Consider the following 24,544-nt stretch of genomic DNA (forward strand, 5'->3'; position numbering starts at 1 on the left):
GCACCAACCTCCCTCCCTCCATCAGCGATGGCACCAACCTCCCTCCCTCCATCAGCGATGGCACCAACCCCCCTCCCTCCATCAGCGATGGCACCAATCCACCTCCTTCCATCAGCGACGGCACCAACCCCCCTCCCTCCATCAGCGAAGGCATCACCCCCCTCCCTCCATCAGCGACAGCACCAACCCCCCTCCCTCCATCAGCGAAAGCACCACCCCCCCTCCCTCCATCAGCGACGGCACCAACCCCCCTCCCTCCATCAGCGACGGCACCACCCCCTCCCTCCATCAGCGATGGCACCAATGCCCTCACCCACACCTCCCCATGGGTCAGCGACTGCACCAATGCCCTCACTTCCACCATGGGCGCTATTTTGGGGTTTGTGTGTGTGGGGAATTTGGGTAAGTCTCTGATGTTTGGGGATGTGTGTATGGTGTGTATGTGTGGTGGGTTAGTGTGTGTGGTGGGTTAGTGTGTGGGGTGGATTTGAGTGTGGGGGTTGTTTGTGTTTGTGTGGTGTTTTTGTGTGTGAGTTTGTGTGTGTTAGGGGTTTTGTGCTTGTGTGGTGTTTATGAGTGGGGTTTGTGTGTGTGTGGGATTTGAATATAGAGAGTGTGTGTGTGGGTATGGGATGTGTGGCTTGTGTGGGGTTTGCATATGGAGGGTTGGTGTGTGTGTGTGTGTGTGTGTGTGTGATATACGTGGAGGGAATGTGTGTGTGTCTGTGTGTGAGCGCATGAGTGTGGGGGAAATATGTGTGGGGTGGTGTGGGTGGGTGGATTTGCGGTTTTGTGTGTGAGGGGGTTGTATGAGGGAGTGTGTGTGAGGGCGTATTTATGGGGTGTGTGTGTGTAGGGGTATGTAGTTCGGGATGTGTGTGTAGGGCCATGTGAGTGGGAGTGCATGTGTGAGGGACTTGTGTGGGAAGGTGTTTGTGCAGGGTCGCATTAGTGCGTGTGCATGGTGGGATTTGTCTGGCAATGTTTGTGTCAAGGGTGTGAAGGGTGTGTGTGCGGAGAAATAAGTGTGGCAGTGCATGCAAGGGAGGGAGTGTGTAGGGGGCATGATTGGGAATGGGTTTGTGCGTGGGTTGTGTGTGCAGGGGTGTGAATGCGGTGGTGAATATGGAGGGGCGTCCATGTGCTGGGTGTGTATGTGGGGTATGTGTTTGGGGATGGGTGGAGGTCTATGAATGGGTGTGTGTGTGGTTTGTGTTGGGTGTGTGTGGGACGGGTATGTTATTGTTTTTGTGGGGAAGTCTGTAGGGTTATGATTGTGTGGGGTGTGTATGTGGGGAGTGAGTGGGGGATGTCCATTGGGGCCATGTTTTTTGGAGCAGATGTGTAGGGTTGTATTGTGTGAGTGTGCGTGTATGTGTGTGTGTAGCTGGGTGTTGATTTTGTGTTGGTTGTGTGTGGGAGGTGGTCAAGTGTGAATGTGTGTGTGTTTGGGTGTGTGTGTGAGAGGTATATGGGGTGTGGGTGGGTGTGTGTGGGGGGGACTGTGTGTGTGAAAGGATGTGTGTACGGGTATGTGTGTGGGAGGTTTATCTGTGTAGGGGTTGTATTGTGTGAGTGTGCGTGTATGTGTGTGTGTAGCTGGGTGTTGATTTTGTGTTGGTTGTGTGTGGGAGGTGGTCAAGTGTGAAGGTGTGTGTGTGTTTGGGGGTGTGTGTGAGAGGTATATGGGGTGTGGGTGGGTGTGTGTGGGGGGGACTGAGTGTGAGAGGATGTGTGTACGGGTATGTGTGTGGGAGGTTTATCTGTCCAGGGGTTGTATCGGGTGAGTGTGAGTGTGCGTTTATGTGTGGGATGTGTGGCTGGGAGTTGATTTTGTGAGTTGTGTGTGGGAGGTGGTCATGTGTGAAGGTGTGTGTGAGGGGTGTATGTGGGCGGTGTTTCTGGGTTGTGCGTCGGGGTATACGTGTAGGTGTGGTGTGTGGGAAGGGGACTGTGGGTGCATTGGGTGTTTGTGGAGTGAGGGTGTGGATGGTGTGTATGAGTGTCGAAGGGTGTTTGTGTATATCTGTCAGAGGTTGTGTGTGGGGGAGTATGTGTATGGGGGATATGTGTGTCTGTGCGCAGAGTGTATGTGTGGGAGTTTGTGAGCGTGAGGGTGTGTTCCTGGGATGTGTATGTGTGTGTGGGGTGTGCATGTGGGAGGTGTGTGATTGTGGGGGGTGTGAGTCGGGGCTTGTATGTGTGGAATGTGTGTCTGGGGATGCGTGTTGGGGGTTGTGTGTAGGGTGTGTGTGGGAGGTGTGTGATTGTTGGGGTATGTGTCTGGGGTATGTGTCTCGAGTGTGTTGCAGTTTTTTCAGGGGGGGAGTCTAGTGTTTTTTATTGTTGGTTGAGGGTTTTTGTTTAAGTTAATTGTGAAAGATTGGGTGCCATTGTGTAAGTTGTAATAAGTAATTTAAGTTTTACAATTGTTAATGTTAAGGGTTTAAATCACCCAATAAAAAGGCAATGTGTGATAGATTATATTAAGAAGCTAAAAGTAGGGATCGTGGCAAGATAGCGTGGAGTCTAGACATGTAATCTCGACCTCTCTGGCCAGATTTTTAAATACCTGTTTTTTAACCCTTTGTTTTCAAGTTTAAACTTTTTAAATTTTAGTTTAAAGTATCAAGCAATTATTATGGCCACTAATGGTAAAAAGATTAAACCTCAAGTTCATAAGAATATCCATTTTCGAAGTGCTGAGGATCTGGGGACTAGACGACCTGAAACAGCCCCTGGCTCAATTTCTTCATTGCCTAGACCCCAAAGATTTCCTGTGCGGGCTGAAAAAAAATCTATTGCTACCAAATGAAGGATGGCGCTGGAATTACCCATTCCCCGGAAGAAGGTGCGTGTTCCCAAGAAGTAGAAAGCCTTTTGATTTCAATGGAGGGAGCACACAGGAAAATGTCTCCATTATTGGAAATGCATCAGGTCGACGTCGATTCAATCCAGTTAAAGAAGTTTTGTGGCATAAAGGTTATAAGTCTACTTTTCGTTACCCTGCAGTGTTGAAGGTGTTTTACGGAGTCTATCAATTTTGGTTTTTTGAAACTGATTGTGAAGCAATGATTTTTGCTGACTCATGGCCAGATATAAGAGGACAAAGACATAGTCCAGCATTATCTCCTAAAGAAAACTTTGGTAGCTCTGGAAAAGGAAGAAATGGCAAAAATGGGAAAAAAACAGGAATGGAAAGAGTCCAACTTCTGAAATGGGATTTTCAAGATTGGAGTCTTTTGGGTGAAAAGAATTTTCTTATTCTATTTTTTCTTTTGTTCTTATAATATTTTGATGTTACTGACTGTTTGGCTGGGCAAGGAGAGATTTGGACTTTCTTTACTAGTAATCAGCCACTGGTGGGTGACCCACACCCAATTTTTGTTTAGGGGATTACTACCTTTTGGTAGTTTTTTTTTTGGGGGGGGGGGTTTCTTTTTTTTTCCTTTTTCTTTATTTTTAATTTTTTTTTTATTTTTAATTTTTTTTTAGTTTTTAATTTGTGATTTTTTTATTGGAGGGCCTATATACATTAATTTGAGTTTTTATATAAAGATATTATTGGTATTTAGTAATAATAGTAGATATGTCAAAGTTGAGGTTTGCTACTTTTAATGTTCGAGGATTAAATAGTTAGGTTAAACGTAAGCGGGTCTTGGCATATATTAAGAAAATGAAAATTGATATTGCTTTTTTACAAGAAACACATTTGAATGTGAAGGAAAGCGTGAAATTAAAAAGGAACTGGGTTGGGCATGTATATTCTTCTTCATTTAATTCTAAGGCTAAAGATGTAGCTATTTTGAAACGTAAAAATGTATCTTTTGAATTACAATCAAAGGAGAAAAAGGCAGAAAAAATAAAAATTTAAAGAAGCTAAAAGTAGATATTGTCTTTTTGCAAAGGACTCATTTGACAGAAAAAGAACATTTGAAGTTGAAGAGAGATTGGTCAGGACATGTAATTTTTTCTTCATTAAACTCTAAAACTAGAGGCGTGGTGATATTAGTTAATAAAAAAAAACTTTTTGCTGTGGATTTTTTTTTTGATAATGTTGGAAGAGTACTGATTGTTAATTGAAAGATTTTTTTCTGAAAGTTGGACTTTAATGTATGTTTATGCACCAAATGAAGATGATCAGACATTTATTTCAGGGACATTTTTAAATTCGAATCAGGCATATGGGAATGTGTTAGTCGGAATAGATTTTAACTGTTGTTTGGATCCCTTGTTGGAAAAAATCTCCAAAAATTGTTGAAAGAACTAAAATGGGAAAAAGACTGTTTAAGATGATGGAGGATTTAAATTTAGTGGAAATTTGGAGGAAATTAAATCCAACTGAGAAAGATTATTCACTTTATTCAGCTCGGCATAATTCTTTCTCTAGAATAAATGTATTTTTGATTTCTGTGCATTTACAAGTAGATTTAATTTTGCAGAATATAAAAGTAGGTTATTCTCATATCCTTCATTAAATGTTTAGGGACTGAATTAACTGAGACAGCTTATCGATGGAGGTTTAATGAAAAGTTATTGAAGAGACCAGATTTCATTTAGTAGATGAGAGATCAAATTATTTTTTAATACAAATGAAAGAAAATTCAGTTCAAAGTAAATTTATTTTGTGGGATGCTTTAAAAGCATATTTGAGGGGACAAATTATTAGCGATACAACTAAGAGAGAAAAAAACTATTTATTCGTAAGTTTAAATTTGGAAAAGGAAATCGAAGGCTTGGAGAAAAAAATTAAAAAAAATTATACAGAGGATGAAAGGATAAATTTATCTAAAGTGAAATTACGTTATAATTTACAAATGTATAAATATGAGAAAATGATTTTGCAGTCTAAACAATGTTATTATCAATTGGGAGAAAGAGTGCATATGGTTTGGCATGGCAACATAAAACTGAGCAAGTATCAAGGACAATTAATGCTATTAGGAAGAATGGAGAAATTACATAAATGAATACTGATGAATTTTTAAAATTTAATGAAAATTTATATATGTCAGAGGGTTATCAAAAAATGGATCAAATTGATTTATTTTTATCTAGTTTAAATTTGCCAGTGTTGAATGAATTTGAGGTAAAGAATTTAGATATTTTATTTACTGAATTAGAATTGAGAGAAGCTTTGCAATCGATGCCTGATGGGAAATCTCCTGGAGAGGATGGATTTAAGGTGGTGTTTTATAAAAAATTTAATGATTTATTATTTCCATTATATAAAGATGTTTTGAAACAAGCAACTAAAATGGATGTATTTCCAGAATCTTTCTCAAAAGCATTGATTACAGTTATACCTAAAAAAAGAAAGGAACTCTTTAAAAGTGTCACCTTACAGACCGATATCATTATTAAATGTTGATTATAGATTGGTGTCAAAAGTTTCAGATAATAGGTTAGTGAATTATTTGCCAAATTTTTTTACGTAACAATCAGGTAGGGTTTGTCAAAGACAATATAGTTAAATTGTCATCAGATAATATAGTTAAATTGATTTCATTAATTAATGCTAAAAACAACAAGATAATCAACCAACGGATATATCTTTGGATGCTGAGAAGGCATTTGATCGAGTTGAGTGGAAGTTTTTGTTTAAAGTATTGGAAAAATTTAATTTTGTTCCATTTTTTAGGGGTTGGGTTAGGGCTTTATATGCAGAACTTACGACAAGGGTAATAACGAATGGTGAGATTTCAAAATCTTTTAATTTATCTTGTTCTACAAGACAGGGTTTTCCTCTTTCACCTGCTTTACTTGCTTTGGTGACAGAACCTTTACCTCAGGCTGTTTGACATGATTTTGGTGTTAGAGGACTTAAAGTGAGAGAAAATGAAAATAAAATTAGCTTATTTACACATGATGTTTTTGTATATTTAACTAATCCAAAAACCACTAAAATTATCACAGGACTTGTTGAATAAGTATGGCAAATTATCGGGATATGAGATTAATTGGGAAAAGAGTGAGGTTTTACCAATAGCAGAAGAAGATTTTATGGATTGTAGACAAATTACTAAATTTAGATGGTCAAATAAAATTAAATATTTAGGAATAGTTGTAAATAAAAATGATCATGAATTATTTATTTTGCATTATGTACCTTTATTAAATAAGGTTAAAATTGATTTAGATAAGTGGAAAGATTTACCACTGACCTTAATAGGAAGAGTGAATTGCATAAAGATGAACATTTATGCTCGAGTACAATACTTTTTTCAATCTATTCCTTGCATAGTTGGGTTATTCTTATGGAAAGGTAAATTATCGAGGGTTTCTTTCCAAAAATGGACTTGGCATTATAAATTGGGTGGTTTGCAATTACATTGTTTTTATAATTATTATGAGGTGGCACCGATGAAGTTTATTAATTGGTTATTTGATAATCAACAATCTCCTAGGTGGGCAAAGATAAAGATGGCTCAGATTTTGGAAAATAATATTAATCATTTCATTTATAAATGGAATCCTTTATTGTTACAAGAATTTAAATTATCCGTTTTTCGACATATAATGAATATTTGGTAAAATCACAATTTAATTCTTGATTCTATCGGAATAGTTTCGATAAGATCACCATTATATCAGAATAAATTAATTCCCTTTTCATGATAGAATCCTTACTTAAAAGATTGGGAAATTAAAGGATTAGTGAATGTAATAGATTGTTTTGAAGCAGGGAGGTTTTGTTCATTTAAAAGGTTGCAGGAAAGATATGGTATTGCATCAAATTTTTTGTTTATTACCAACTTTGAGATTATTTAAAGAAGAATTATGGGAAGGAAATAAATTTACCAGGTCAAAAGAAATTTGAATTATTAATTGCAGATAAAGGTGAAAAATGCTTTATTTCTGATATGTATAGTTTGTTGCAGGAGAAAATGGAAAAAGACAAATGGGAAAGAATTAAATATTATTTTGACATGGGAGGAATGGTCAAAACTGTGTGTTGACGGTGTTACCAAGTTAATTAATGTGAGGTATACTATGGTCAATTAGAATTTTTTGCATCAATTATATTCAACCCCTGAGAAATTGAAGAGATATGGATTCAGTTTAACAGATTTCTGTTTTAGATGTAGAGAGCAGAAAGTTACTTTTGTACATTCAGTTTGGTCGTGAAAGAAAATTAAGCATTTTTGGGAGGAAATTATAAAATTTTTGAGGGATTTGTTTCAAAGGGATATTTAATGGATCCAAAAATATGTTTGTTGGGTTATGTTAATGTTCCATTTGTTGATTCAAAATGCCTAAACCATATTTGACTTTGTTAAGATTTGGGTTAGCAGTAGCGAGAAAATATATAGCTGTCACATGGAAGAATATAAACTTGCAAAGATGGCATAACGGATTGCACTCTTGTCTATATTTAGAAAAATTAACATATAATGTAAGTAATTACTCTTTTTTATTTATATGTGGTGTTTATATTTGAAACACATGGCTATAGAAATTAAGTCAATGTTGTAATGTAGGCAGACCAATCAGGGAATATTTGATACATTTCTCTAAGGTTTTGGGGGAGGAGAGGTTGTTTTTTTTTTCTTTATTTTGGTTATTTTTTTCTTTTTTTGGTTTTTATTGTATTAGTAAGGGGGAGGGGATGTAGTTTACAGTTATTTTATGTGTATTTGATTTTCTTTATGTAATTTGAGAATATTAAATAAAATCTTTCAAAGAATCGAGTATGTATGTGTGTGTGTGTGGGGCGTGTGCATCAGGGTTTGTGTGTGTGGGGGTGTGGTAGGAACTGCCGCTGATCCCCGAGTCCTCCCCACTGCCGCCGCTGATCCCCGACCCCTCCCCACTGCTGCCTGACACATCGATTCCTCCAGACGCTCGAGATTCCAGCCGGCTTCTCTGAGCAGGGTGTCACGGTTGATGTAGTGGTTAGGGCAATGCCTTTACATGGCCAGTGGTCAGGACTGGACCTCAGTTTGAATTCTGCGCTGTCTGTCAGAAAGTTCTCCTCCTCGTTGCTATCAAGTGGCTTCTGTGTTCAATCTTGCCTTTGAAAGTTCTTCTGCATTCAGGACAGGTTGTTCCAGATGGCAGATCAGGCTTGGGTTGGTATGGCCTCTCCTCTCATCTTCTTCTATTTCTGCACATCTGCTGGCTTCAAAGGTTGCTGTTCCCTCTCAGATGATGGTTTGCCAGACCTTTCTGTCCATGGTTCATCCACCCTTTGACAGGTCTTGTTTTTCATCCTGCAGGGTGTCTAGCCACCCTCCTCACCAGGCAAGCCTGATGGGGGAGCCGGTTTAGTCGCCGACCACTCGACCATGCGACAGGTAGTACTGGGTTACATGGTACCAGTAGCACTCAGGCGAGTGACCTGACACAGATCCTTGTTTACTCTTCACTTCATGCAAAAAGGCTCCCAAGTACTCATGTTGACCATGACTGTGGCCAATATGCCTTTGTTGAAGAGCCTCAGGATCCGTACTTCCATTTCAGTTCATCTAATACTAGAAGGGGTGTCCTATAGTTGTTTCCTTGATGCAGAGTTAAAGGCTTTGGTGTGGGTGATGAATGACGTGTACAAAGGTTGGATCTGTTCACTACATTTTTTTGGAGTTGTCGAATTTTTAGGTGTTGGCAGAAATCTCCTTGAACTTTGTTGAGATCCTCCAGGACTGGATGTAGAAATACCTGAACATGTTGATTGTGTTTCCAAGTGTGGCTGCCTTATTGACAGTTGGTCCTGCTACCAGCTCGACTTCCAGCACAAGTTGTTGTCCTCCCTTCTGCGCTTCACGAATCTACAAGCAGTGGAAACAAAAGTCATTCAAGGGAAGAGATGAACAGAGTTGAGGAAGATCACGCGAAGACGACCAATGGTCTTCAGCTCAAAATCATCTTCACTTTTTCGTAAAGATTCAGAGACAATAGAAACCCATTAATCCCCTATCCCTCTATCCCTCCCCCTTCGTCGACAACTCTTCCTCCCTCTCCCTCCCTCTCCTTCCCCTCTAACTCTCACTCTCTACGAATATCCCTCCCCATCCTCAAAAACTCTCCTTTCCTCTCCCTCTCCTTTTCCCCTCACCCTCTCCCTCTATCACTCCCCTTTCCTCAACAACTCTCCCTCCCTCTACTTTCCTCTCCCTCTCCCCCTCACCCTCTCCCAAAATCCCTCCCCTCAAAAAATTTCCCTCCCTTTCCTCCTCTTTCCCCTCTCCCTCTCCTTCCCCTCTCCCTCTCCTCCTGCCCTCACTCTCTCCCTATATCCCTCCCATTCCTCAAAAACTCTCCTCTCCTTTCCTCTCCCTCTCCTCCTCTTCCCCTCACCCTCTCCCAAAATCCCTATCCCTTCCTCAACAACTCTCCCTCCCTCTCCCTTTCCCCCTCCTTCCCCTCCCTCTCCTTCCCCTCCTCACCCTCACCCCATTACTCCCCCTTCCTCGAAAACTCTCCCTCACTCTCCTTTCCTCTCCCTCTCCTTTCCCTCTCCTCCTCTTCCCCTCACCCTCAGCCTATATCGCTCCCCCTTCCTCACCAACTCTCCCTCTCTCCTTTCCTCTCCCTCTCCATCTCTTATCGCTCTCCTCCTCTTACCCTCACACTCTTCCCTATATCCTTCCCCATTCCTCGACAAGTTTCCCTCCCTCTCCATCTCCTTCCTCTCTCCCTCTCTTTCTTCTCACCCTCCCACTATCCCTCCCCTTCCTCGACAACTCTCCCTCCCTCTCCCATTCCTTCCACTTTCCATCTTCTTCTCCTCCCCCACTCTCTCCCTATATCCCTCCCCCTTCCTCGATAACTCTCCCTCCCTCCCTCTCCTTCCCTTCCCCTCACAATCTCCCTATAACCCTCTGCCTTCCTTGACAACTATCCCTCATCCTCTTTCCCTTCTCCTTCTCCTTCCCCTCACCCTCTCCCTATATTCCTTACCCTTCCTCGACAACTCTCCCTCCCTCTTCTTTCCTCTTCCTCTCTTTCCCCTATCCATCGACTTCTCCTCTTCCACTTCCCCTATCCCTTCCCTTCTTTGACAACTCTCCCTGCCTCTCCCTCTCCTCTTCCCCTCTAACCCACCCCCTTCTTCGACAAGTCTACCTCCCACTCCATTCTTCTCTCTCTCCTTCCCCTCTCTTATGCCCCTCACCCTCTCCCTATATTCCTCCCCCTTCCTTTACAACTCTTCCTCCCTATCCTTTTCTCTCCCTCTCCTTCTCCACTTCCTCTCCTTCTCCTCAAACTCTCCCTGTATCCTTCCCCCTTCCTCGACATTTCTTCCTCTCTCCTTCCCCTTTCCCTCTCCTCCTCTTCCACTCACCCTCTCTCCCTCTATCCCACCGCCTTCCTTGACAACTCTCCCTCCCTCTCCTTCCCCACTCTCTCTCTTTTTCCTCTTCCCTTCACCCTCTCACTATATCCCTCCCCCTTCCTCGACAACACTCCCTCCCTCTCTTTTCCTCTCTCCTTCCCCTCTCCCTCCTCTTCCCCTCTCCCTCCCCTGAGTGAGGTGCTGGATTTGGGAGGGGGGGGAGGTCAAATGCAAGGGAAAGTCTACAATATATCCTTTCTAGCATTGATGGAGAGAAGGATTTTGAGCTGAACGCTCTCTGCACCCTGAAAGAGACAACATGGTGGAGAGGATGGTAAAAAAACATCCAGCCTGCTGGACTTCATGATTTGGGGAACTGAGTGTAAAAGTTGGTGAGTCAAGTTACAGCTGTATAAAATTTTGGTTCGCCGCATTTGGAATATTACGTAGTGTTCTGGTCCCTGAATTCACGGGAGGATGTCGAAGATCTTGTAGACCTCTATCAAGTCTCCTCTAATCCTTCTACACTCCAGCTCTGTGAACCTTGCCTCATGAGAATTGTTTCCCAATCCAGGCAGCATCCTGGTAAATCTCCTCTGTCCCCTCTCCTTCCTATAATGAGGTGACCAGAACTGAACATAATATTCTAAGTGAGTCATACCAAAGATTTATAGATTTGCAACATGACAACTCTACTCCTGAATTCAAACCACCTATGAAGGAATCTCAGCACACCATAATCCTTCTTCACTCTCCTATCAAACTGTGCGGCAACCTTGAGAAATGTGTAGATTTGCAACCCAAGGTTCCTCTGTTCATCCACACTCTTAAGTAACTGACCATTAACTCTGGACTCAGCCTTCTGGTTTGTCCTTCCAAAATGCATCAACTCTCAGTTATCTGGATTGAAATCCATCCACCACTTTTCTGCCTAACTCTGCATCCCACCTTCATCATTTTGTAACCTTTAACAGCCTTCATCTCCATCCACAACTCCTCCAAACCAACCTCCGTGACATCCGCAAACTTACTGACCTATCCATCCGCCTCTTCATCCAGGTGACATGAAAATCACAAAGAGCACGGGTCGCAGAACAGATCCCTGCGGCACCAACCTCCAGGCAGAATACTTTCATTCCACTACGACACTCTGCTTTCTTCCGACATGACAGCTTTTATTTCATGCAGGTAATTTTTCGCTCATCCCATGACTCAGGACTTTCCGAAGGAGTCTCCTGTGACCGACCTTCTCAGACGCCTTGCTAAAATCCTCGTAGACCTCATCTATCACCGTACCCTCATTAATTTCTTTTGTAACCTCCTCCAAAGACTGAGTTAGATTTGTGAGGCCCAAGCTTGCCTTCACAAAGACATGCTGACTATCCTTGAGTAGAGTGTATTTCTCCAGATCTTCATAGATCCCATCCTTAAGAATCCCTTCCATTAGTTTACTCACCAATAATGTAAGACTAACCCTAATTCCCAAGATTCTCCCTATTACCTTTTTTAAACAAGGGGACTCTATTTACCATTCTCCAATCCACCCGAGTCGCGCTGCCGTCTATCTCCCTCCTTGCCCACGTGAGTGGTGCTGCTGTCTCACCCCCCCCCCCACACATCTGGGTCACGCTGCTGCCTCTCCAACCCACCCCCCCACCCCTTCACCAAGGGTCGATATCGACCACTTTGGAGACCCCTAATATGTTATTTAAAGTAACTTAATGTCACTTTATTCGATTCAGCAAAGAGTGGGGCAGGGAGGCAAGGTTAGGGGGGCTTTACTAAAGCTCAGCCTGGAGTGGTAGTTAATCCGCCACAGTTGACATGGCGTTGCAGTCGTGCTCCAATCTTCAAATATGCCTGGATGCAGCAGGCATGGATAATTGCCGATGATTTGCCACAACCCATTTTTTATACACTTGTGGATGCATGAAACTATGCACCAGCTTTGATCTTTTTCAAACTTCGAACATGCGAGGCAGAAGCTTTAATAGTAAGAACCCATTTACTTGTTTCAGATGGTGAAGAGAAGCAACATCCACGTCATTCTGTGCATTTCTAAATGGCACATTGGGGAAGTAGTGAAATCAAATTGCATGAGTGGATGCAATTGCTTTGGATGAGACCTTAAACCACATCCTATATGGTTTTTAAAGAACATACAAGATTCTATCGTACAATAAATTCTGTTCTTTACCCGGCCTCGGGCCTAGTCGGTTCGAGCAGTGAGTCGGAGGAGGCGGAGACCAGAGTTTGGGCAGTGTTCGGAGGTGGAGCGAGTTGAGAGTGACAGGTTTAATTGGTCAAGGCCGATAAAAGGAGGGAAACGCAAAGGAGAGGCCAGCGAGGAGTGGCCCAGTGAGTAGTGGCCTGGTGAAAGAGTGGGGTTTCGAGGCTTTGGCTCGAGAGGGTTCAGCGAGTTGAGAGTGACAGGTTTAATTGGTCAAGGCCGATAAAAGGAGGGAAACGCAAAGGAGAGGCCAGCGAGGAGTGGCCCAGTGAGTAGTGGCCTGGTGAAAGAGTGGGGTTTCGAGGCTTTGGCTCGAGAGGGTTCAGCGAGTAGAGGCTGAGGTCGAGTGTATCTAGATTAAGGTAAGACTATATTTTTTTTGTTATTTTCTCTTTCTAAGGTGAGGGGGAAGAGAGAAGGGTTGAGTGTGAGAGCAGTTTGCTCTTTTCAGTGTCAGATGTGAAAGGTCCTGGAGTCTTCGACCTCCTGGACATCCACGATTGCACTAGGTGTACTGAGCTGCAGCATCTCAGGGACCGTGTTAGGGAATTGGAGCTGCAGCTCAATGACCTCGACCTGGTCAGTGAGAGTGAGGCTATCATAGATAGGAGCTATAGCCAGGTGGTCTCAACAGGGCCACAGGAGGAGGATCAGTGGGTTCCAGTTAGGAGAGGGGAAAGGGAAGAGACAGATACAGGAGGGGGCACCTGTGACTGAAGCACTCAACAAATGGTACACCTCCTTGAGGAGCATTCAGGCTGGGGAAGGAATCAGTGGCTGTATCTCTGGCACAAGGTCAACCTCTGTTGCCCAAAAGGGTAGGGAAAGGAAGAGGAGGGTAATAGTTATAGGGGATTCGATGGTCAGGATGACAAATTGTGGATTCTGTGGATACGATTAAGGAAACAGATTGGTGCCAGGGTCTGGGATGTAACTTCCTGTGTCATTTCAGAACAAGTTGGATAGCTGCCTGGATGTGAGGGGATTGGAGGGTTATGGACAGGGAGTGGGTAAGTGGGGCTAGAGTAGCCCACTTAAATCGGTGTGGACTCGAGGGGCCGAGATGTCCTGTATCTGGACTGTAATTGTCTCAGCCAAGATTTATCTTGCAATCAACATCATCTGGTCAATCCTGCATTGCTATTAGGGACCAGTTATGTGTGCAAAATAGCAATGTTTCTCAACTAGGTCAACGATCCTGCTTCATCAATCCAGAAATAAAACATTTCCAAAATCGCAGTGGTGAGAAGTGCCAGGTAAAAGTAAACCTTCAAGATCTTCCACTTGGACATTTGTCCGTTCCAACGTCCTCTTCTGCTCTGATGTTTCCTGACGCAAACGCTGGAATCTCTGTTCGATGGTAGCTAAAATGAACACAAGGTTCTGTTACACATACATTTAAAAATGTCTTCAAAGATTTACCATGTTTCCGGTGTTTTCTTCCCAACAAACACATTTTTTTGGTTTGGAGAGAGAACTGTGGGTTTAGTAATATTTAAAGCAATGCAGAACAGAAGATGACGAGAGAAAAGGTGAGCAAGGAATGAAAAAAGTTTGGAGGGAATCAACGTGAAATAGCAGACAAGTGAAATGAAGAACAGTGAAAAGGAAGGGACATTTGCAAAAGAAAATGGAGAGAGAAAGAGAGGGACAGTTGTGCAACTCTGTTGAAAACATGTTGACTTCAAGGCCTTTTACTCATCGAGAGGAGCAGGTGAAGTGGGGGGGAGCTGGGGCCGGGGAGGAGCAGGAACAACAAAGAATACCCTGCTGAATAGAGAAGACTCTGAGAGCAGCTGCAACCGTTCTCACCAGAACTGTATCCCGCCCTTCAGGTGCTCAGATGCATGGATCTTCAGTGCCCTCCCAGCACAGCATGAGAAATCCCCTCTCATTGGGGGGTCTTTGAGACATCACAGCCCTAAACACTTCCTTGGCTGCATGTTTGCCAGATGTTCACACTTGGTAAATGGCCGCTGCTTAACCTTCTACCATTTCTACATATCCTCTATTTCTATTAATAACTGATCAACAAGACAAATGGAAAATATAGAATTTCTGAGGTTTAGGAAAGGAAACAAAAATGTATAAAAATAAATGAGCTGATAGAGCATCTGGAAAAAAGAAAAGCAACATTAACATTTCGATGGAGCTCGTGACTTCACCGCCTTGCTGGCATATTTTAACATATGTTTCCTATTTCCAGTCTTGTTTCTATGATTGGAAGTTGTCTGGTTTCCAATCATTCAATCTTCTCTTTAATTGATGAGCCACGGACAAGTATGCATGACTGGAGCCTGGCTGCTTTATTAAATAATCGCAGAGCATCACTTTCAACGAATTCACTGCAAGAATTCCCATTTGCCGCCATTTTCATTTCCAACGCTCCAAATATGGTTCTCAATTCAGTACCTTTAATGCAACAATTTTATAAGACCCAACACTTCTAAGATGCACCACTCGAGCAGAAATTTCATTCAATAAACACACATTTTGCAATACTATTGCGATTCTGGCCTACGAGTCTGAATCACTGACCACAATTCAGTGGAGAAAGTTCGATTGAACTTTCTTAAATACTGCATTTTATTCAAACATTGAAGTGTGCACAGTTCTTTAGTAAATGGTCATTTTCAGAGCTGTTTATGAAATGATAGCCTATTTATGACGTGCTAGGTAAAGATGATTCAACATTTGAAATCCAATCAATTGCAAGAAATATTTTAGAATGGTTCAAAGAGGTTGGTGGGTCCCCACTGGTAATTTGCACAATTTGAAAATGTCTAATTTACCAGCTGGAAGCATCACTTGTATTTGTTGGAATTAGAGAACCACCTTTTGATCTAAACATCAAATGTTGAAATGGTACCTGTGGTCTTTCGAAGCTGGACTATATTTGGAACAACGTCATTGCTCAAATTCAGCAGGCACTTTGCTGCCTCCTGTAACTTTTCGACACCATCTTCATGTTCAGAAATTTCTCCCTGAAGAACCTGTGATTTCAAAATGACACAATGACTCATTCACAATAAAATTAATATTTATTTCTGTATATCTTAGATTTGCCAATGCCTTGGTTAATTTCGATATTGTCTTTGGGTCAAGGAGATAAACAGCCTGTGAAGGCGATTCTATAAATTATCATAAATACCAACAACTCTCTGGCCTGCTTTGGGGTGAGGAGGCGAACATTTTCAAGGACCCAATAACCACAGGATATTGGAATTTTCTCAAACAACCAGATCAAACTTTCTATTGATCATTACTCATTACTCATTAATGCTTCGAGGTATTTAATACGCCTGATGTTTGAGCATTTTCTGATGCTGTTGAGCTCATCATCTTTATCTTGTCTACATCTCTTGACCGGCCCTGAAGTCCCCTTGCAAACCATCAAGGTCACAAGAAAATATTTAAAAATGTTCTGATGCTTAGATTTACATCAGCATTGATAAAATAATGCTGAAGAACTCATTTGGCTTTTCACCACTAATGGACATAGATTTGGCTGCAGAGGGTTATTCTGCATTAGCGTTTTTCTCCCTGTCTACTTTTACTCCAGATGACCCCTCTCCCAAATCCATCATCCTTCAAAGGTAAATATGTGTTCTCCCTCAGCAATCTGACCCGTTTGCAACTCCTATTCTCTCGAGCACTTAATGGCCCACAGCTTTTCTCCATGACCATCAATCCCAGGCCATTATTGCAATAAATGGTCCGATTTTTCTCTGACTGCAAGACCAGAAATGCCCTCCACCTCAATAAAGCAAAACTTTCTGATTTGTCTTTCTGATGCAAATTCCAATTCCTCAAACATCAACTCCAGTCAACATGATGCCATTAGTTTTGTTAATGATAGAAAAGGATAGGTCTGGGACTCGGGTTGAGATTTTAAATTGGAGAAAGGCCAATTTGAGGAAATTAGAAAGGAATGAGAAGGTGTTGACCTGGAAAAGTATGTGCGGGGTGAGTGGAAGACCTACAAAGGTGAAATTTGGAGAGTACAGACTTTGCATGTTCCTGTCAAGATTAGCAGGCTTAGGAATCTGGTTTGGAAGAAGAGAGGTGTGCAGCAGGTATAGACATCACAGAGCAAATGAGGTGCTTGAAGAGTATAGAAAATGCAAGAAAAAACCTCAAGAAAGAAACCAGGAAGGCTATGTGGATGATAATGGGGTAAATTGGATGAGTAAGCTTGCAGGTGTTGTGGACACTAAAGAAGGTTTTCAAAGCTTGAAGAGGGATCAGGACCAGCTGGAAACATGGGCTGACAAATGGAATTTAATGCAGATGAGTGTGAGGTGTTGCATTTTGGAAGGACAAGCCAAGAAAGGACATACATGGTAACCAGTCGGGCAGTGAGGAGTATGATAGAACAGACGGATCTGGGAATACAGACACCTCATTCTCTGAAAATGGTGTCACATGTGGATAGGGTTGCAAAGAGAACTTTTGGCACATTGACCTTGATCAATCAAAGGATAAAGTATAATTTTCATTGGTGAGACACAATTTGGATTATTGTGTGCAGTTTGGATCACCTAACTGCAGGAAGGATGGCAATTGTGCAGAGATTGACTTGGATGTGGCCTGGACGTCAGGAGCAGAGTTGTAGGAAAAGGTTAAACAGGTTATGATTTTATTCCCTGGAGTGTAGAATGAGGGAAGAATTGAGAGAGAGATTTAAAATGATGTGGAGGACAGAGTAAATATAGGTAGGCTTGTTCCACTGAGAGCAAGTGAAATACAAACCAGAGGACATGGGATAAGGGTGAAGGGGATAAATTTAGGGGGAACATGAGGGAGAACGTCTTCACACAGAGTGAAGAGGTGGGAGAGTGGAACAAGCTGTCCGTTGAAGTGGTGACTGTGGGCTCAATTTTTAATTTGAAAAGAATTTGGACTGGTACATGGATGGGAGAGGTATGGAGGGCTATGGACTAGGTGCGTCAGAGGGCCTCGGCAGAAAAAGGGTTCGGAACAGACAAGAAGGGCCAAAGGGGCCTGTTTCTGTTCTGTAATATTGTAAGGTTCTATGGTTCGAATACTTCTTTGGAATAAATCAATCTCTGCCACTTTGCAAACAAATCTTACCTCCAAATGTGCTCCAAATCACCACTTTCCTCCCACCCCCCTTCACCTGTTCCTGAAACCCCCATCTATGGAGTTATCGTCTCTGCACCTGATGATCCCATTAATGATTTGCTGAGATTTTTTGCTCTGCTGTTATAATCTTGGAGGTCGTCCAAAATTCTGCCACCATTTTCTTAGGCCCCCATTAAACATGGATAAGGTCTGAGGAAACCCATACTGAAAATAGACACACAATGAGAGCAGAACTGTTTGGCTTCTTTGTTACAGTTTCCAATCTCGCCCCCACCATCTGGAAACAAATTGGCTGTTGGATCTTCATCAGGCTCCCATTAAAACCTGATCAAGTTGGAATGAATGGAGCTCAACTTCCTATTTCAGGTGCCAAACTTACAACCTCCCATGTGGCCTTAACCACTGTTATTGGATGTGCACATTATCATTATTTCAAAGCATTCATCATTCTACTCGTAAATTAGAATAAGCAACATTACACAGTGATTTATGAAATAACAACTTTAATTTACCATGATATTTTCAAGTTCTTGCTGCAAGATTTCTGGATTAGGGATGGCCTCTAGCTGAACCATTCGTCTTTCTCTTTCTACTCTCTCTAGCCACAAACGCAGCTCATCTGCCTTCTCTTGCCATTGTTCAAATACCTTGGTGCTAAGACGGATTCCAAGTCCAATGCACTATAGAGTGAAAGAAATGAATGAGTATGTGGATTTTTAAAATGTACGATTTTGTGATGCGATCAAATATCGAGTGTCCAATCGATCCAAAATGGGTCAAGCGATACATTACTGGTCCATTACTTATGCCAACTATCATTTTTTTGTTCCCTGCATCAAGTTTTTTGAGGGTCACAGACAAAAAGGCAATGTTCACTCCTCACCAAAGGTGAAATGCCTGTTACCCTGCCGTACTGTTCCATTTTCTTGTTATGTCAATAAATCTTTTAATTAATATTTTGAGTTTGCTTTCAAAATAAACTGATGGTCAGGAATATATCAGAAGCATTGAAAACCTTCACAAATTTAGTGTGTCAGTGAAGATTAGACAGAAATTCTTTTGGGGCTGGGCTTGTTCCAGCCGAACACTCTGCATTTCTGTTATGCCATTCAAGCCTAACCCTTGGGTTTAGGACATACTGAGCCAGCGAGGTGACCTTTGTGGATTGGACACATTACACCGTGTTCAGTGACAAATGCACGTGGGAGGCCAGTCTGGAAAATCTTCACCAATTATGATCTGTTCGACATTTGATTTTATTAAAAGGAAATGAGTTCATGACTTATTTTCTGCAGTGGTCTCTGTCCAACTCGAGTGAGTTTGGCCACCAAGAGAGCTCCACAATACTGGAAAGATTTGATCATTGTTCCTGTTCTTCATGGGTATTATTAATCACAGCCGCAAACCTTTTCCAGAGCCACTCTTATAAGACTAAAACTTACACAAGTTGCTCAGTCTATCAAAATGCTCTCATGTTACTGATCTAAAGTAAAATTGGAGTTTAAATGCTATTAGTCAAAAAAAAGGAGATATGTCATACTTCTGATCGAAGTGCGTTGAAGCGAGCATCGGCGCTTTCAACCGTCTCCTCCACACGTTGGCTTATGGCATCAGGATCAATTGGGATCTTGTAGCTTTCAATTGCATTCCTGATTTCAAAGAGAAAGGCAGCATCGAAGAGACTTTTCCAAGATCGTCTGAGGTATCTTAGATCCCCTTTGAGAAACTGAAGATCATTGAAGAGGAATTTCTGCTTCTTAAGTTTGAATGTCAATGACGTGGAGTCAAATTCCTCAGCTTTTATTTTTTGTAGTTCCTTTTCTGAATGAATCATTAATGTTTCAAATTCATCATTATCTGTTTAAAGGAATATAATGGTGAAATAATCAAAATGATCAAATAATACCAGATTATATAGACTTTGACACATTGACAGGATCCTGTAATAATTACAAGTTGGGGTTATTCCAAACCACATGTAGCTTTCAGTTGTCTTACTTAGAATTCTTTTTAACTCTCAGTAAATAGTATTTTATAGTAATCTGGAAAATAAATGAATACTTTCCCTCACCTTTTCGGAACTTCTGCAGTTCTAGATGCAGATCCTCAATCACGTTTAATTGAGAATCTGCACTTGATAAAGCGGATTCGTACTCCTCCATCAAGACATTCAAGTTCTCCTGCAGTGCAACTTCCTCGTCTCGCAAAGGGTCCTGGACATTTTGTTCCAGGAAAGTCTGAGCTGCCTCTATGGCCAAAACCAACTCTTGCTCTTTCTGGGACAACTTTTGGCGATGTTCCTAGAAAAGAAACAATCCTAGGTTCATTTTTATTGCTCCAAGTTGTCTTGGGGGAGGTAAGGTTTCTATTTATTGCATTTGCAATTGAAATAAAATATTCAAGTTTCCCAATTTATTAAAAATCAGGGTACCAAAACACCCTTAAATACACACAGGAAACATACTTCAAGTCCAGAAATCTAAATGGTTTTATGCTTTCGGAGGTTTAATCAACTACCTTGATCTACAATTCTTTGCTTGTGTCAAAGGATGAATCCTGCTGAGATGGAGTAGAATATATTCCATATTTAATTTGACTGACAAGAAAATAAATCCTCTCCTTCAGTATTTGTACACAGTCCCTTCCCTGTCAAACAGACTTACTTTTATTTAAACTTAAGCACATTAAACTTTTGTCATTTGAATGATCTCATCCTTAACTTTCAATTCAGGGATTTAATATTCTTTCATGATGTAAAAGAGAACACGTGAAATCTAACGAGAGGTGACTGTGATCTAGTCAGGAGAATGTGAACTAGTTTGTAACTGTGTAAGAATGCACCCTTCTCACTGAAGTAACTGTGGGGTGGATGTCTATGTATATGAGTGTGTCAACATTTTTAAGAGATGGTGGATCTTCTTGTCTTTTTTCTTCACTGGTATCACTGTTTCCTTCACGCCAGACTTGCACATCTTCGCCCAGTGGTTTGCTATGCCGTAGGCTCCACATTCAGAACCGTATGCGGGGCAATCATTTTGGTCACGGAGGGGTGTTGTCCGCTGCCCTTCCTACAGGTCCTGGGGGTGGCACTTTTCTGATTGTATTTTTTATAGCATTAACCCTTCCTTCTCTTTGCTGTGGGTGGGTCTGCATTGATAGGGATTTCATTTGCGTCCTCGTGGCTTTGAAGACTCTGGCTGTGTCAGAGTCTTTGGCCAATTTCAAGCTATCCTTCCCTAGAAGAGACTTTTGCACTTCAGGATGGGCATATTAGTGGATCAGCTAATCTTTCCTCTATATCCTTCCATCTGCATTTTGCAGCATTAAATTTTGGTGTAGTAAGGAAGTTAGTAACAGTCTCATCAGTCTCTTACACAAAACCTTGAAATTCATTGCATTCAAGTCTAGGATTAGAGCTGAGTTCAAGGTGAGAAACAACCTTTGCAAATATCTGCTCTGGATCATTTTTCTCCACCCCGTAAGCTCTCAGCTATTAAATAAGTCACGGCCTGGCTCCCCTGTCCAGACATGTATAGAACTAACCTTCTCCTCGCTGTTGCATTTTTAAAATAGCTTTTCACTGCTAAATTGTACATCTGCTGAAACGTTTTAAACGATTCAACCATGTCTTCAGCCTCCCGTCCATCACTGGGTGAACTGCTGTTGCACCAGCCATTCATTTCCAGGTGTACTTTTTCTCTTCTTCCCCTTCAGATTTCAGTCACTTCCAATCCATTTTATAGTTTTATTCTTGTTCTCTCAGACCGACCACTGCCAACATGTTCTGTCTCCGTGTTACCTGGGAGGATTCTTAAATAACTTAAAGATGCAAGATTCAAATAACAGAAGGGAGTTTACTTACTGATGCCTTCCACCATCTCAGGAAACTGTTCACACTCATACTCATGTATAGGTGCCCCCCAGTAGTGCACGACGGTTACCACAGTGAGAAGGGTGTATTCCTAGGAAGTTACAAAAGAGTTCACATGATCCTGACGAGATAACACACCCTTCTCACTGTCGTAAATGTCGTGCACCAATGTGGGGTGCATGTCTATGTGAGTATGAACATTTCCTGGCATGGTGGAAGGCATCAATAAGTAAAATCTCTTCTGCTATTTGAATCTTGCATCTCTAAGAAGATGCAAGATTCAAATAGCAGAAGAGATTTTACTTCTGCTATTTAAGAAGCCTCCCACACAGAGACATAACGGTGACTTTATTGTATTTATCTTTACCATTTGGTTCAACTTCCTTTGGACTTGACAAGACTTTATTCAAGTCGCCTTATTCCAAAACAAACCAGGCTGTCAAGCACACACAGGGCAATAATTTGCATACATGTTAAGCAATGCTTTACGAAAAGAAGATAACATCAATTGGTAAATGTTTAAAGATCTTTGCTCTTTTTTAACGATGAAAATCTGACTTGAGCACTGCATATTAAGGAATGACAAACGTGAAAATCTATCCCCATTTGAGTGAAAACATTCTGGGTAATTATCATTTTCACATTAGTGCTTCAAGATGCAGGTGTCCCTGCCAGGGCCCAAACTGAACGAACGGCAATATCTTTCCCAGTTAGAAGGGAGAGGAGTGTGGAGGGGAATCAGCAGGTAGTAATGTTCCTACGGACCTAATGCACGTCCCTCTCCATGTCAGAAGGCTCCTCTTTGGACATATTCTTGGAGTCGAGTAGATGTCGTTCACTCCGTTGATAGAATACAGGACTACCTCAGTGGAGAGAATGAATGGAGGGCTAATCAAGCCAACTGCTTTGCTCTGCTGTTGAGGTCCTTGGGCCCTTTGGGAATTGTGCTCATCCAGTCAAGTGCGGAGCAAAGGTTCGCCACCTACTGCTTGACAGGTAGCCTCTGATCTGTTTTAGTTATCACAGTACTCAAAGTGGCTGGTCCATGTTAGGACCACAGTGAGAAGGAGACCTGGAGTCATGTGACAAAACCCAATTGAAGTACCATTATGCAGGTTATTGGTGAACAATGCCACTTTATGTCACAGTGTGTGCGACACACTTTCCATCGGGCAGCTGATTAAATAAAGTATGGCTTTGTCCTGCTTTTGGTAGATGGACCAGATACCTGAAGAATTTGTCACTTTGTCAGAAGGATGTCAGTGGATCAACTGTGACAAGAGGTGCAAAAAAATCTAGACTGAACTTCTCCAGTACTTCGAATGTGATGGAGTCTGGTCCTATTTGTCTGCTGCACTTGGTGTTCCTAAGTAAATCAAATAGGGTGAAAGTGATTTCTGTGATGGTGTCGGAAGAACCTGATGGAACATGCTAGAAAGTGTCTTAACCCCAACATTGTTATTCAGAAGCTGAGGCCTACCACCACTGAGAATGAGGAGACCGTTGGTCCCTCTTTTCCTGTTTACTGTTCATGACCCAGCCGGAAGGACGACAGAGCTCAAATTTCATCAGCGGTTAATTCTGTCTTTGGAATGTTATTTTTTTTTCTGCATTGCCTGCCCACTGTCCAGTGTTGTAAGATTATCAGTCTGGCACCTCATGTGCATCTGCATTCCCTATTAAACCATGGTGATGACTTGTCTTGGTTGTAATGGGAGAACTAACGATGGTAAGTAACACTTTCCTGCTGCAAATGTTAAAGGCCCATCGTACCTTTTGGCCACTGTGATTCCAGCTGTCAATTTATTCTGAATCTATCCCATTTAGCACAATGGTGCTACCACACATCAGAATTGAGGGAGCCCCTGGAGAAACATGGGATGAGTCTTTCTGCTCCTGCTGTCACCAACAGTTGCCTCAACAACAGGAAAATTGTGGTAGTGAGGGGGTGTAGCCTTACTCACTCTCTTTTCCAAACCAATCCCTAGATCTGCACAAGGATCTGGCCTGGTTGAGTGGACGAACAGTGACGTTGCTACGCCAGAATTCATTCCGGTGGTGTATGCTTCCTCAACCCTTTTTGGTTGTGAATAGCTTGCATGGCCCATTCAATGGGTTATAAAGAGTTAATCACATGAGTGGGTGCTGGAGTTATCAAAATAGGGGAGGAGGTTCTTCCCTTTACAACATCAAGATCCACATTATCTGAGAATACAGCATTACTGAGGTGAAGAGTTTTTGTTAAGAAGCTGCCATGGTGAGATTGTTAGTGAAGGGCCTCTGTGACCATCGTCAATCACTGCCCCTTCACTAGTAAGATAATCATATTCCCGTCATCTCTCATCACTTGCGTGACTGGGCCAGAGCAAAGAACAGAAAGTAGGACTGAGTTAGAAAGAGGATCTGCTAGATCTTTGAATAGGATTGGGAGAAGATCGTCAAAATTCAATTCAACATTATTTGGAAATTGTGTTAGTCATTATTTAAGTGAAATTTAGTCAGTCGCCTTTCATCAAATCTGTACTGATCAGAGGTTCTGATGAAAAGTCCAATCCAAAATATTTTTACAATTGTTCGAATATACACTTATCCAAAACACCTGGAAGTGTTCATACCTTCAGGCCTTGCTGGTGGTCATTCAGTCTTTCGCCCATCTCAGCAAATGACCCCATCGCATCGTCCTCTTCCTCCATCTGGAAACCATCACCTAATGCGTAGAATTCGTCTTCGGTGATATGAACTCCATAGTGACCCTCGACTGCCAACCATTTCAGAAGATCACCTACTGTCTTCTTATGTTTTTGTAGGTGATCTTCTGTTGTTTCCTACAAATTGCAAAATCCTGTTAGTTTGAAGACGTGTTGTACTTTCCTGGCAGCAATTCCATATTCCCTCATCTATTTGCAAACCCTTGGGATTGAGGAGGATGTGAAACCACTTGAGTGGAAGATGCCTGTTTATAAACAGGGGCCATTCCACACCATTTCATCGGAATATGCACATGGGCAACACGTGGTCTTGCCCAGTCTTGGATCAATACGAAAAGGATGGAAAATACTAA

General features: G+C 41.9%; 1 protein-coding gene across 2 annotated transcripts; it reads right to left on the reverse strand.

The window, feature by feature from the left end:
• Positions 1-261: 261 nt before the first annotated feature.
• Positions 262-24,330, reverse strand: LOC138750521 (microtubule-actin cross-linking factor 1-like). 2 transcript variants are annotated; one of them, XM_069912597.1, is made up of 7 exons: positions 24,099-24,330; positions 19,684-19,912; positions 19,153-19,469; positions 18,125-18,292; positions 15,376-15,499; positions 13,775-13,870; positions 262-8,768 (listed from the first exon to the last, which is right to left on the reverse strand). In XM_069912597.1, exons 1-7 carry the CDS (start codon positions 24,174-24,176, stop codon positions 8,761-8,763), a joined length of 1,020 nt encoding a protein of 339 aa, XP_069768698.1. In that variant the 5' UTR covers positions 24,177-24,330; the 3' UTR covers positions 262-8,760. The 2 variants fall into 2 exon arrangements, with proteins under 2 accessions (XP_069768698.1, XP_069768699.1); XM_069912598.1 differs by lacking the exon at positions 13,775-13,870.
• Between the last annotated feature and the right edge of the window lie 214 nt (positions 24,331-24,544).

The sequence above is a fragment of the Narcine bancroftii genome, unplaced genomic scaffold (assembly GCF_036971445.1).
Source record: "Narcine bancroftii isolate sNarBan1 unplaced genomic scaffold, sNarBan1.hap1 Scaffold_162, whole genome shotgun sequence".
NCBI classification, from domain to species: domain Eukaryota; kingdom Metazoa; phylum Chordata; class Chondrichthyes; order Torpediniformes; family Narcinidae; genus Narcine; species Narcine bancroftii.

Bases quoted from the DNA above. Each gene is read 5' to 3' on its own strand.
- LOC138750521 (XM_069912597.1), bottom strand. From the start codon at position 24,176: ATGGAGGAAGAGGACGATGCGATGGGGTCATTTGCTGAGATGGGCGAA. The intron at 19,470-19,683 runs GTGAGGGAAAGT...TCCTTTAAACAG, and splicing joins ACTGCAGAAGTTCCGAAAAG to ATAATGATGAATTTGAAACA. The intron at 15,500-18,124 runs GTAAATTAAAGT...TTGAAATCACAG, and splicing joins AAGAACTTGAAAATATCATG to GTTCTTCAGGGAGAAATTTC.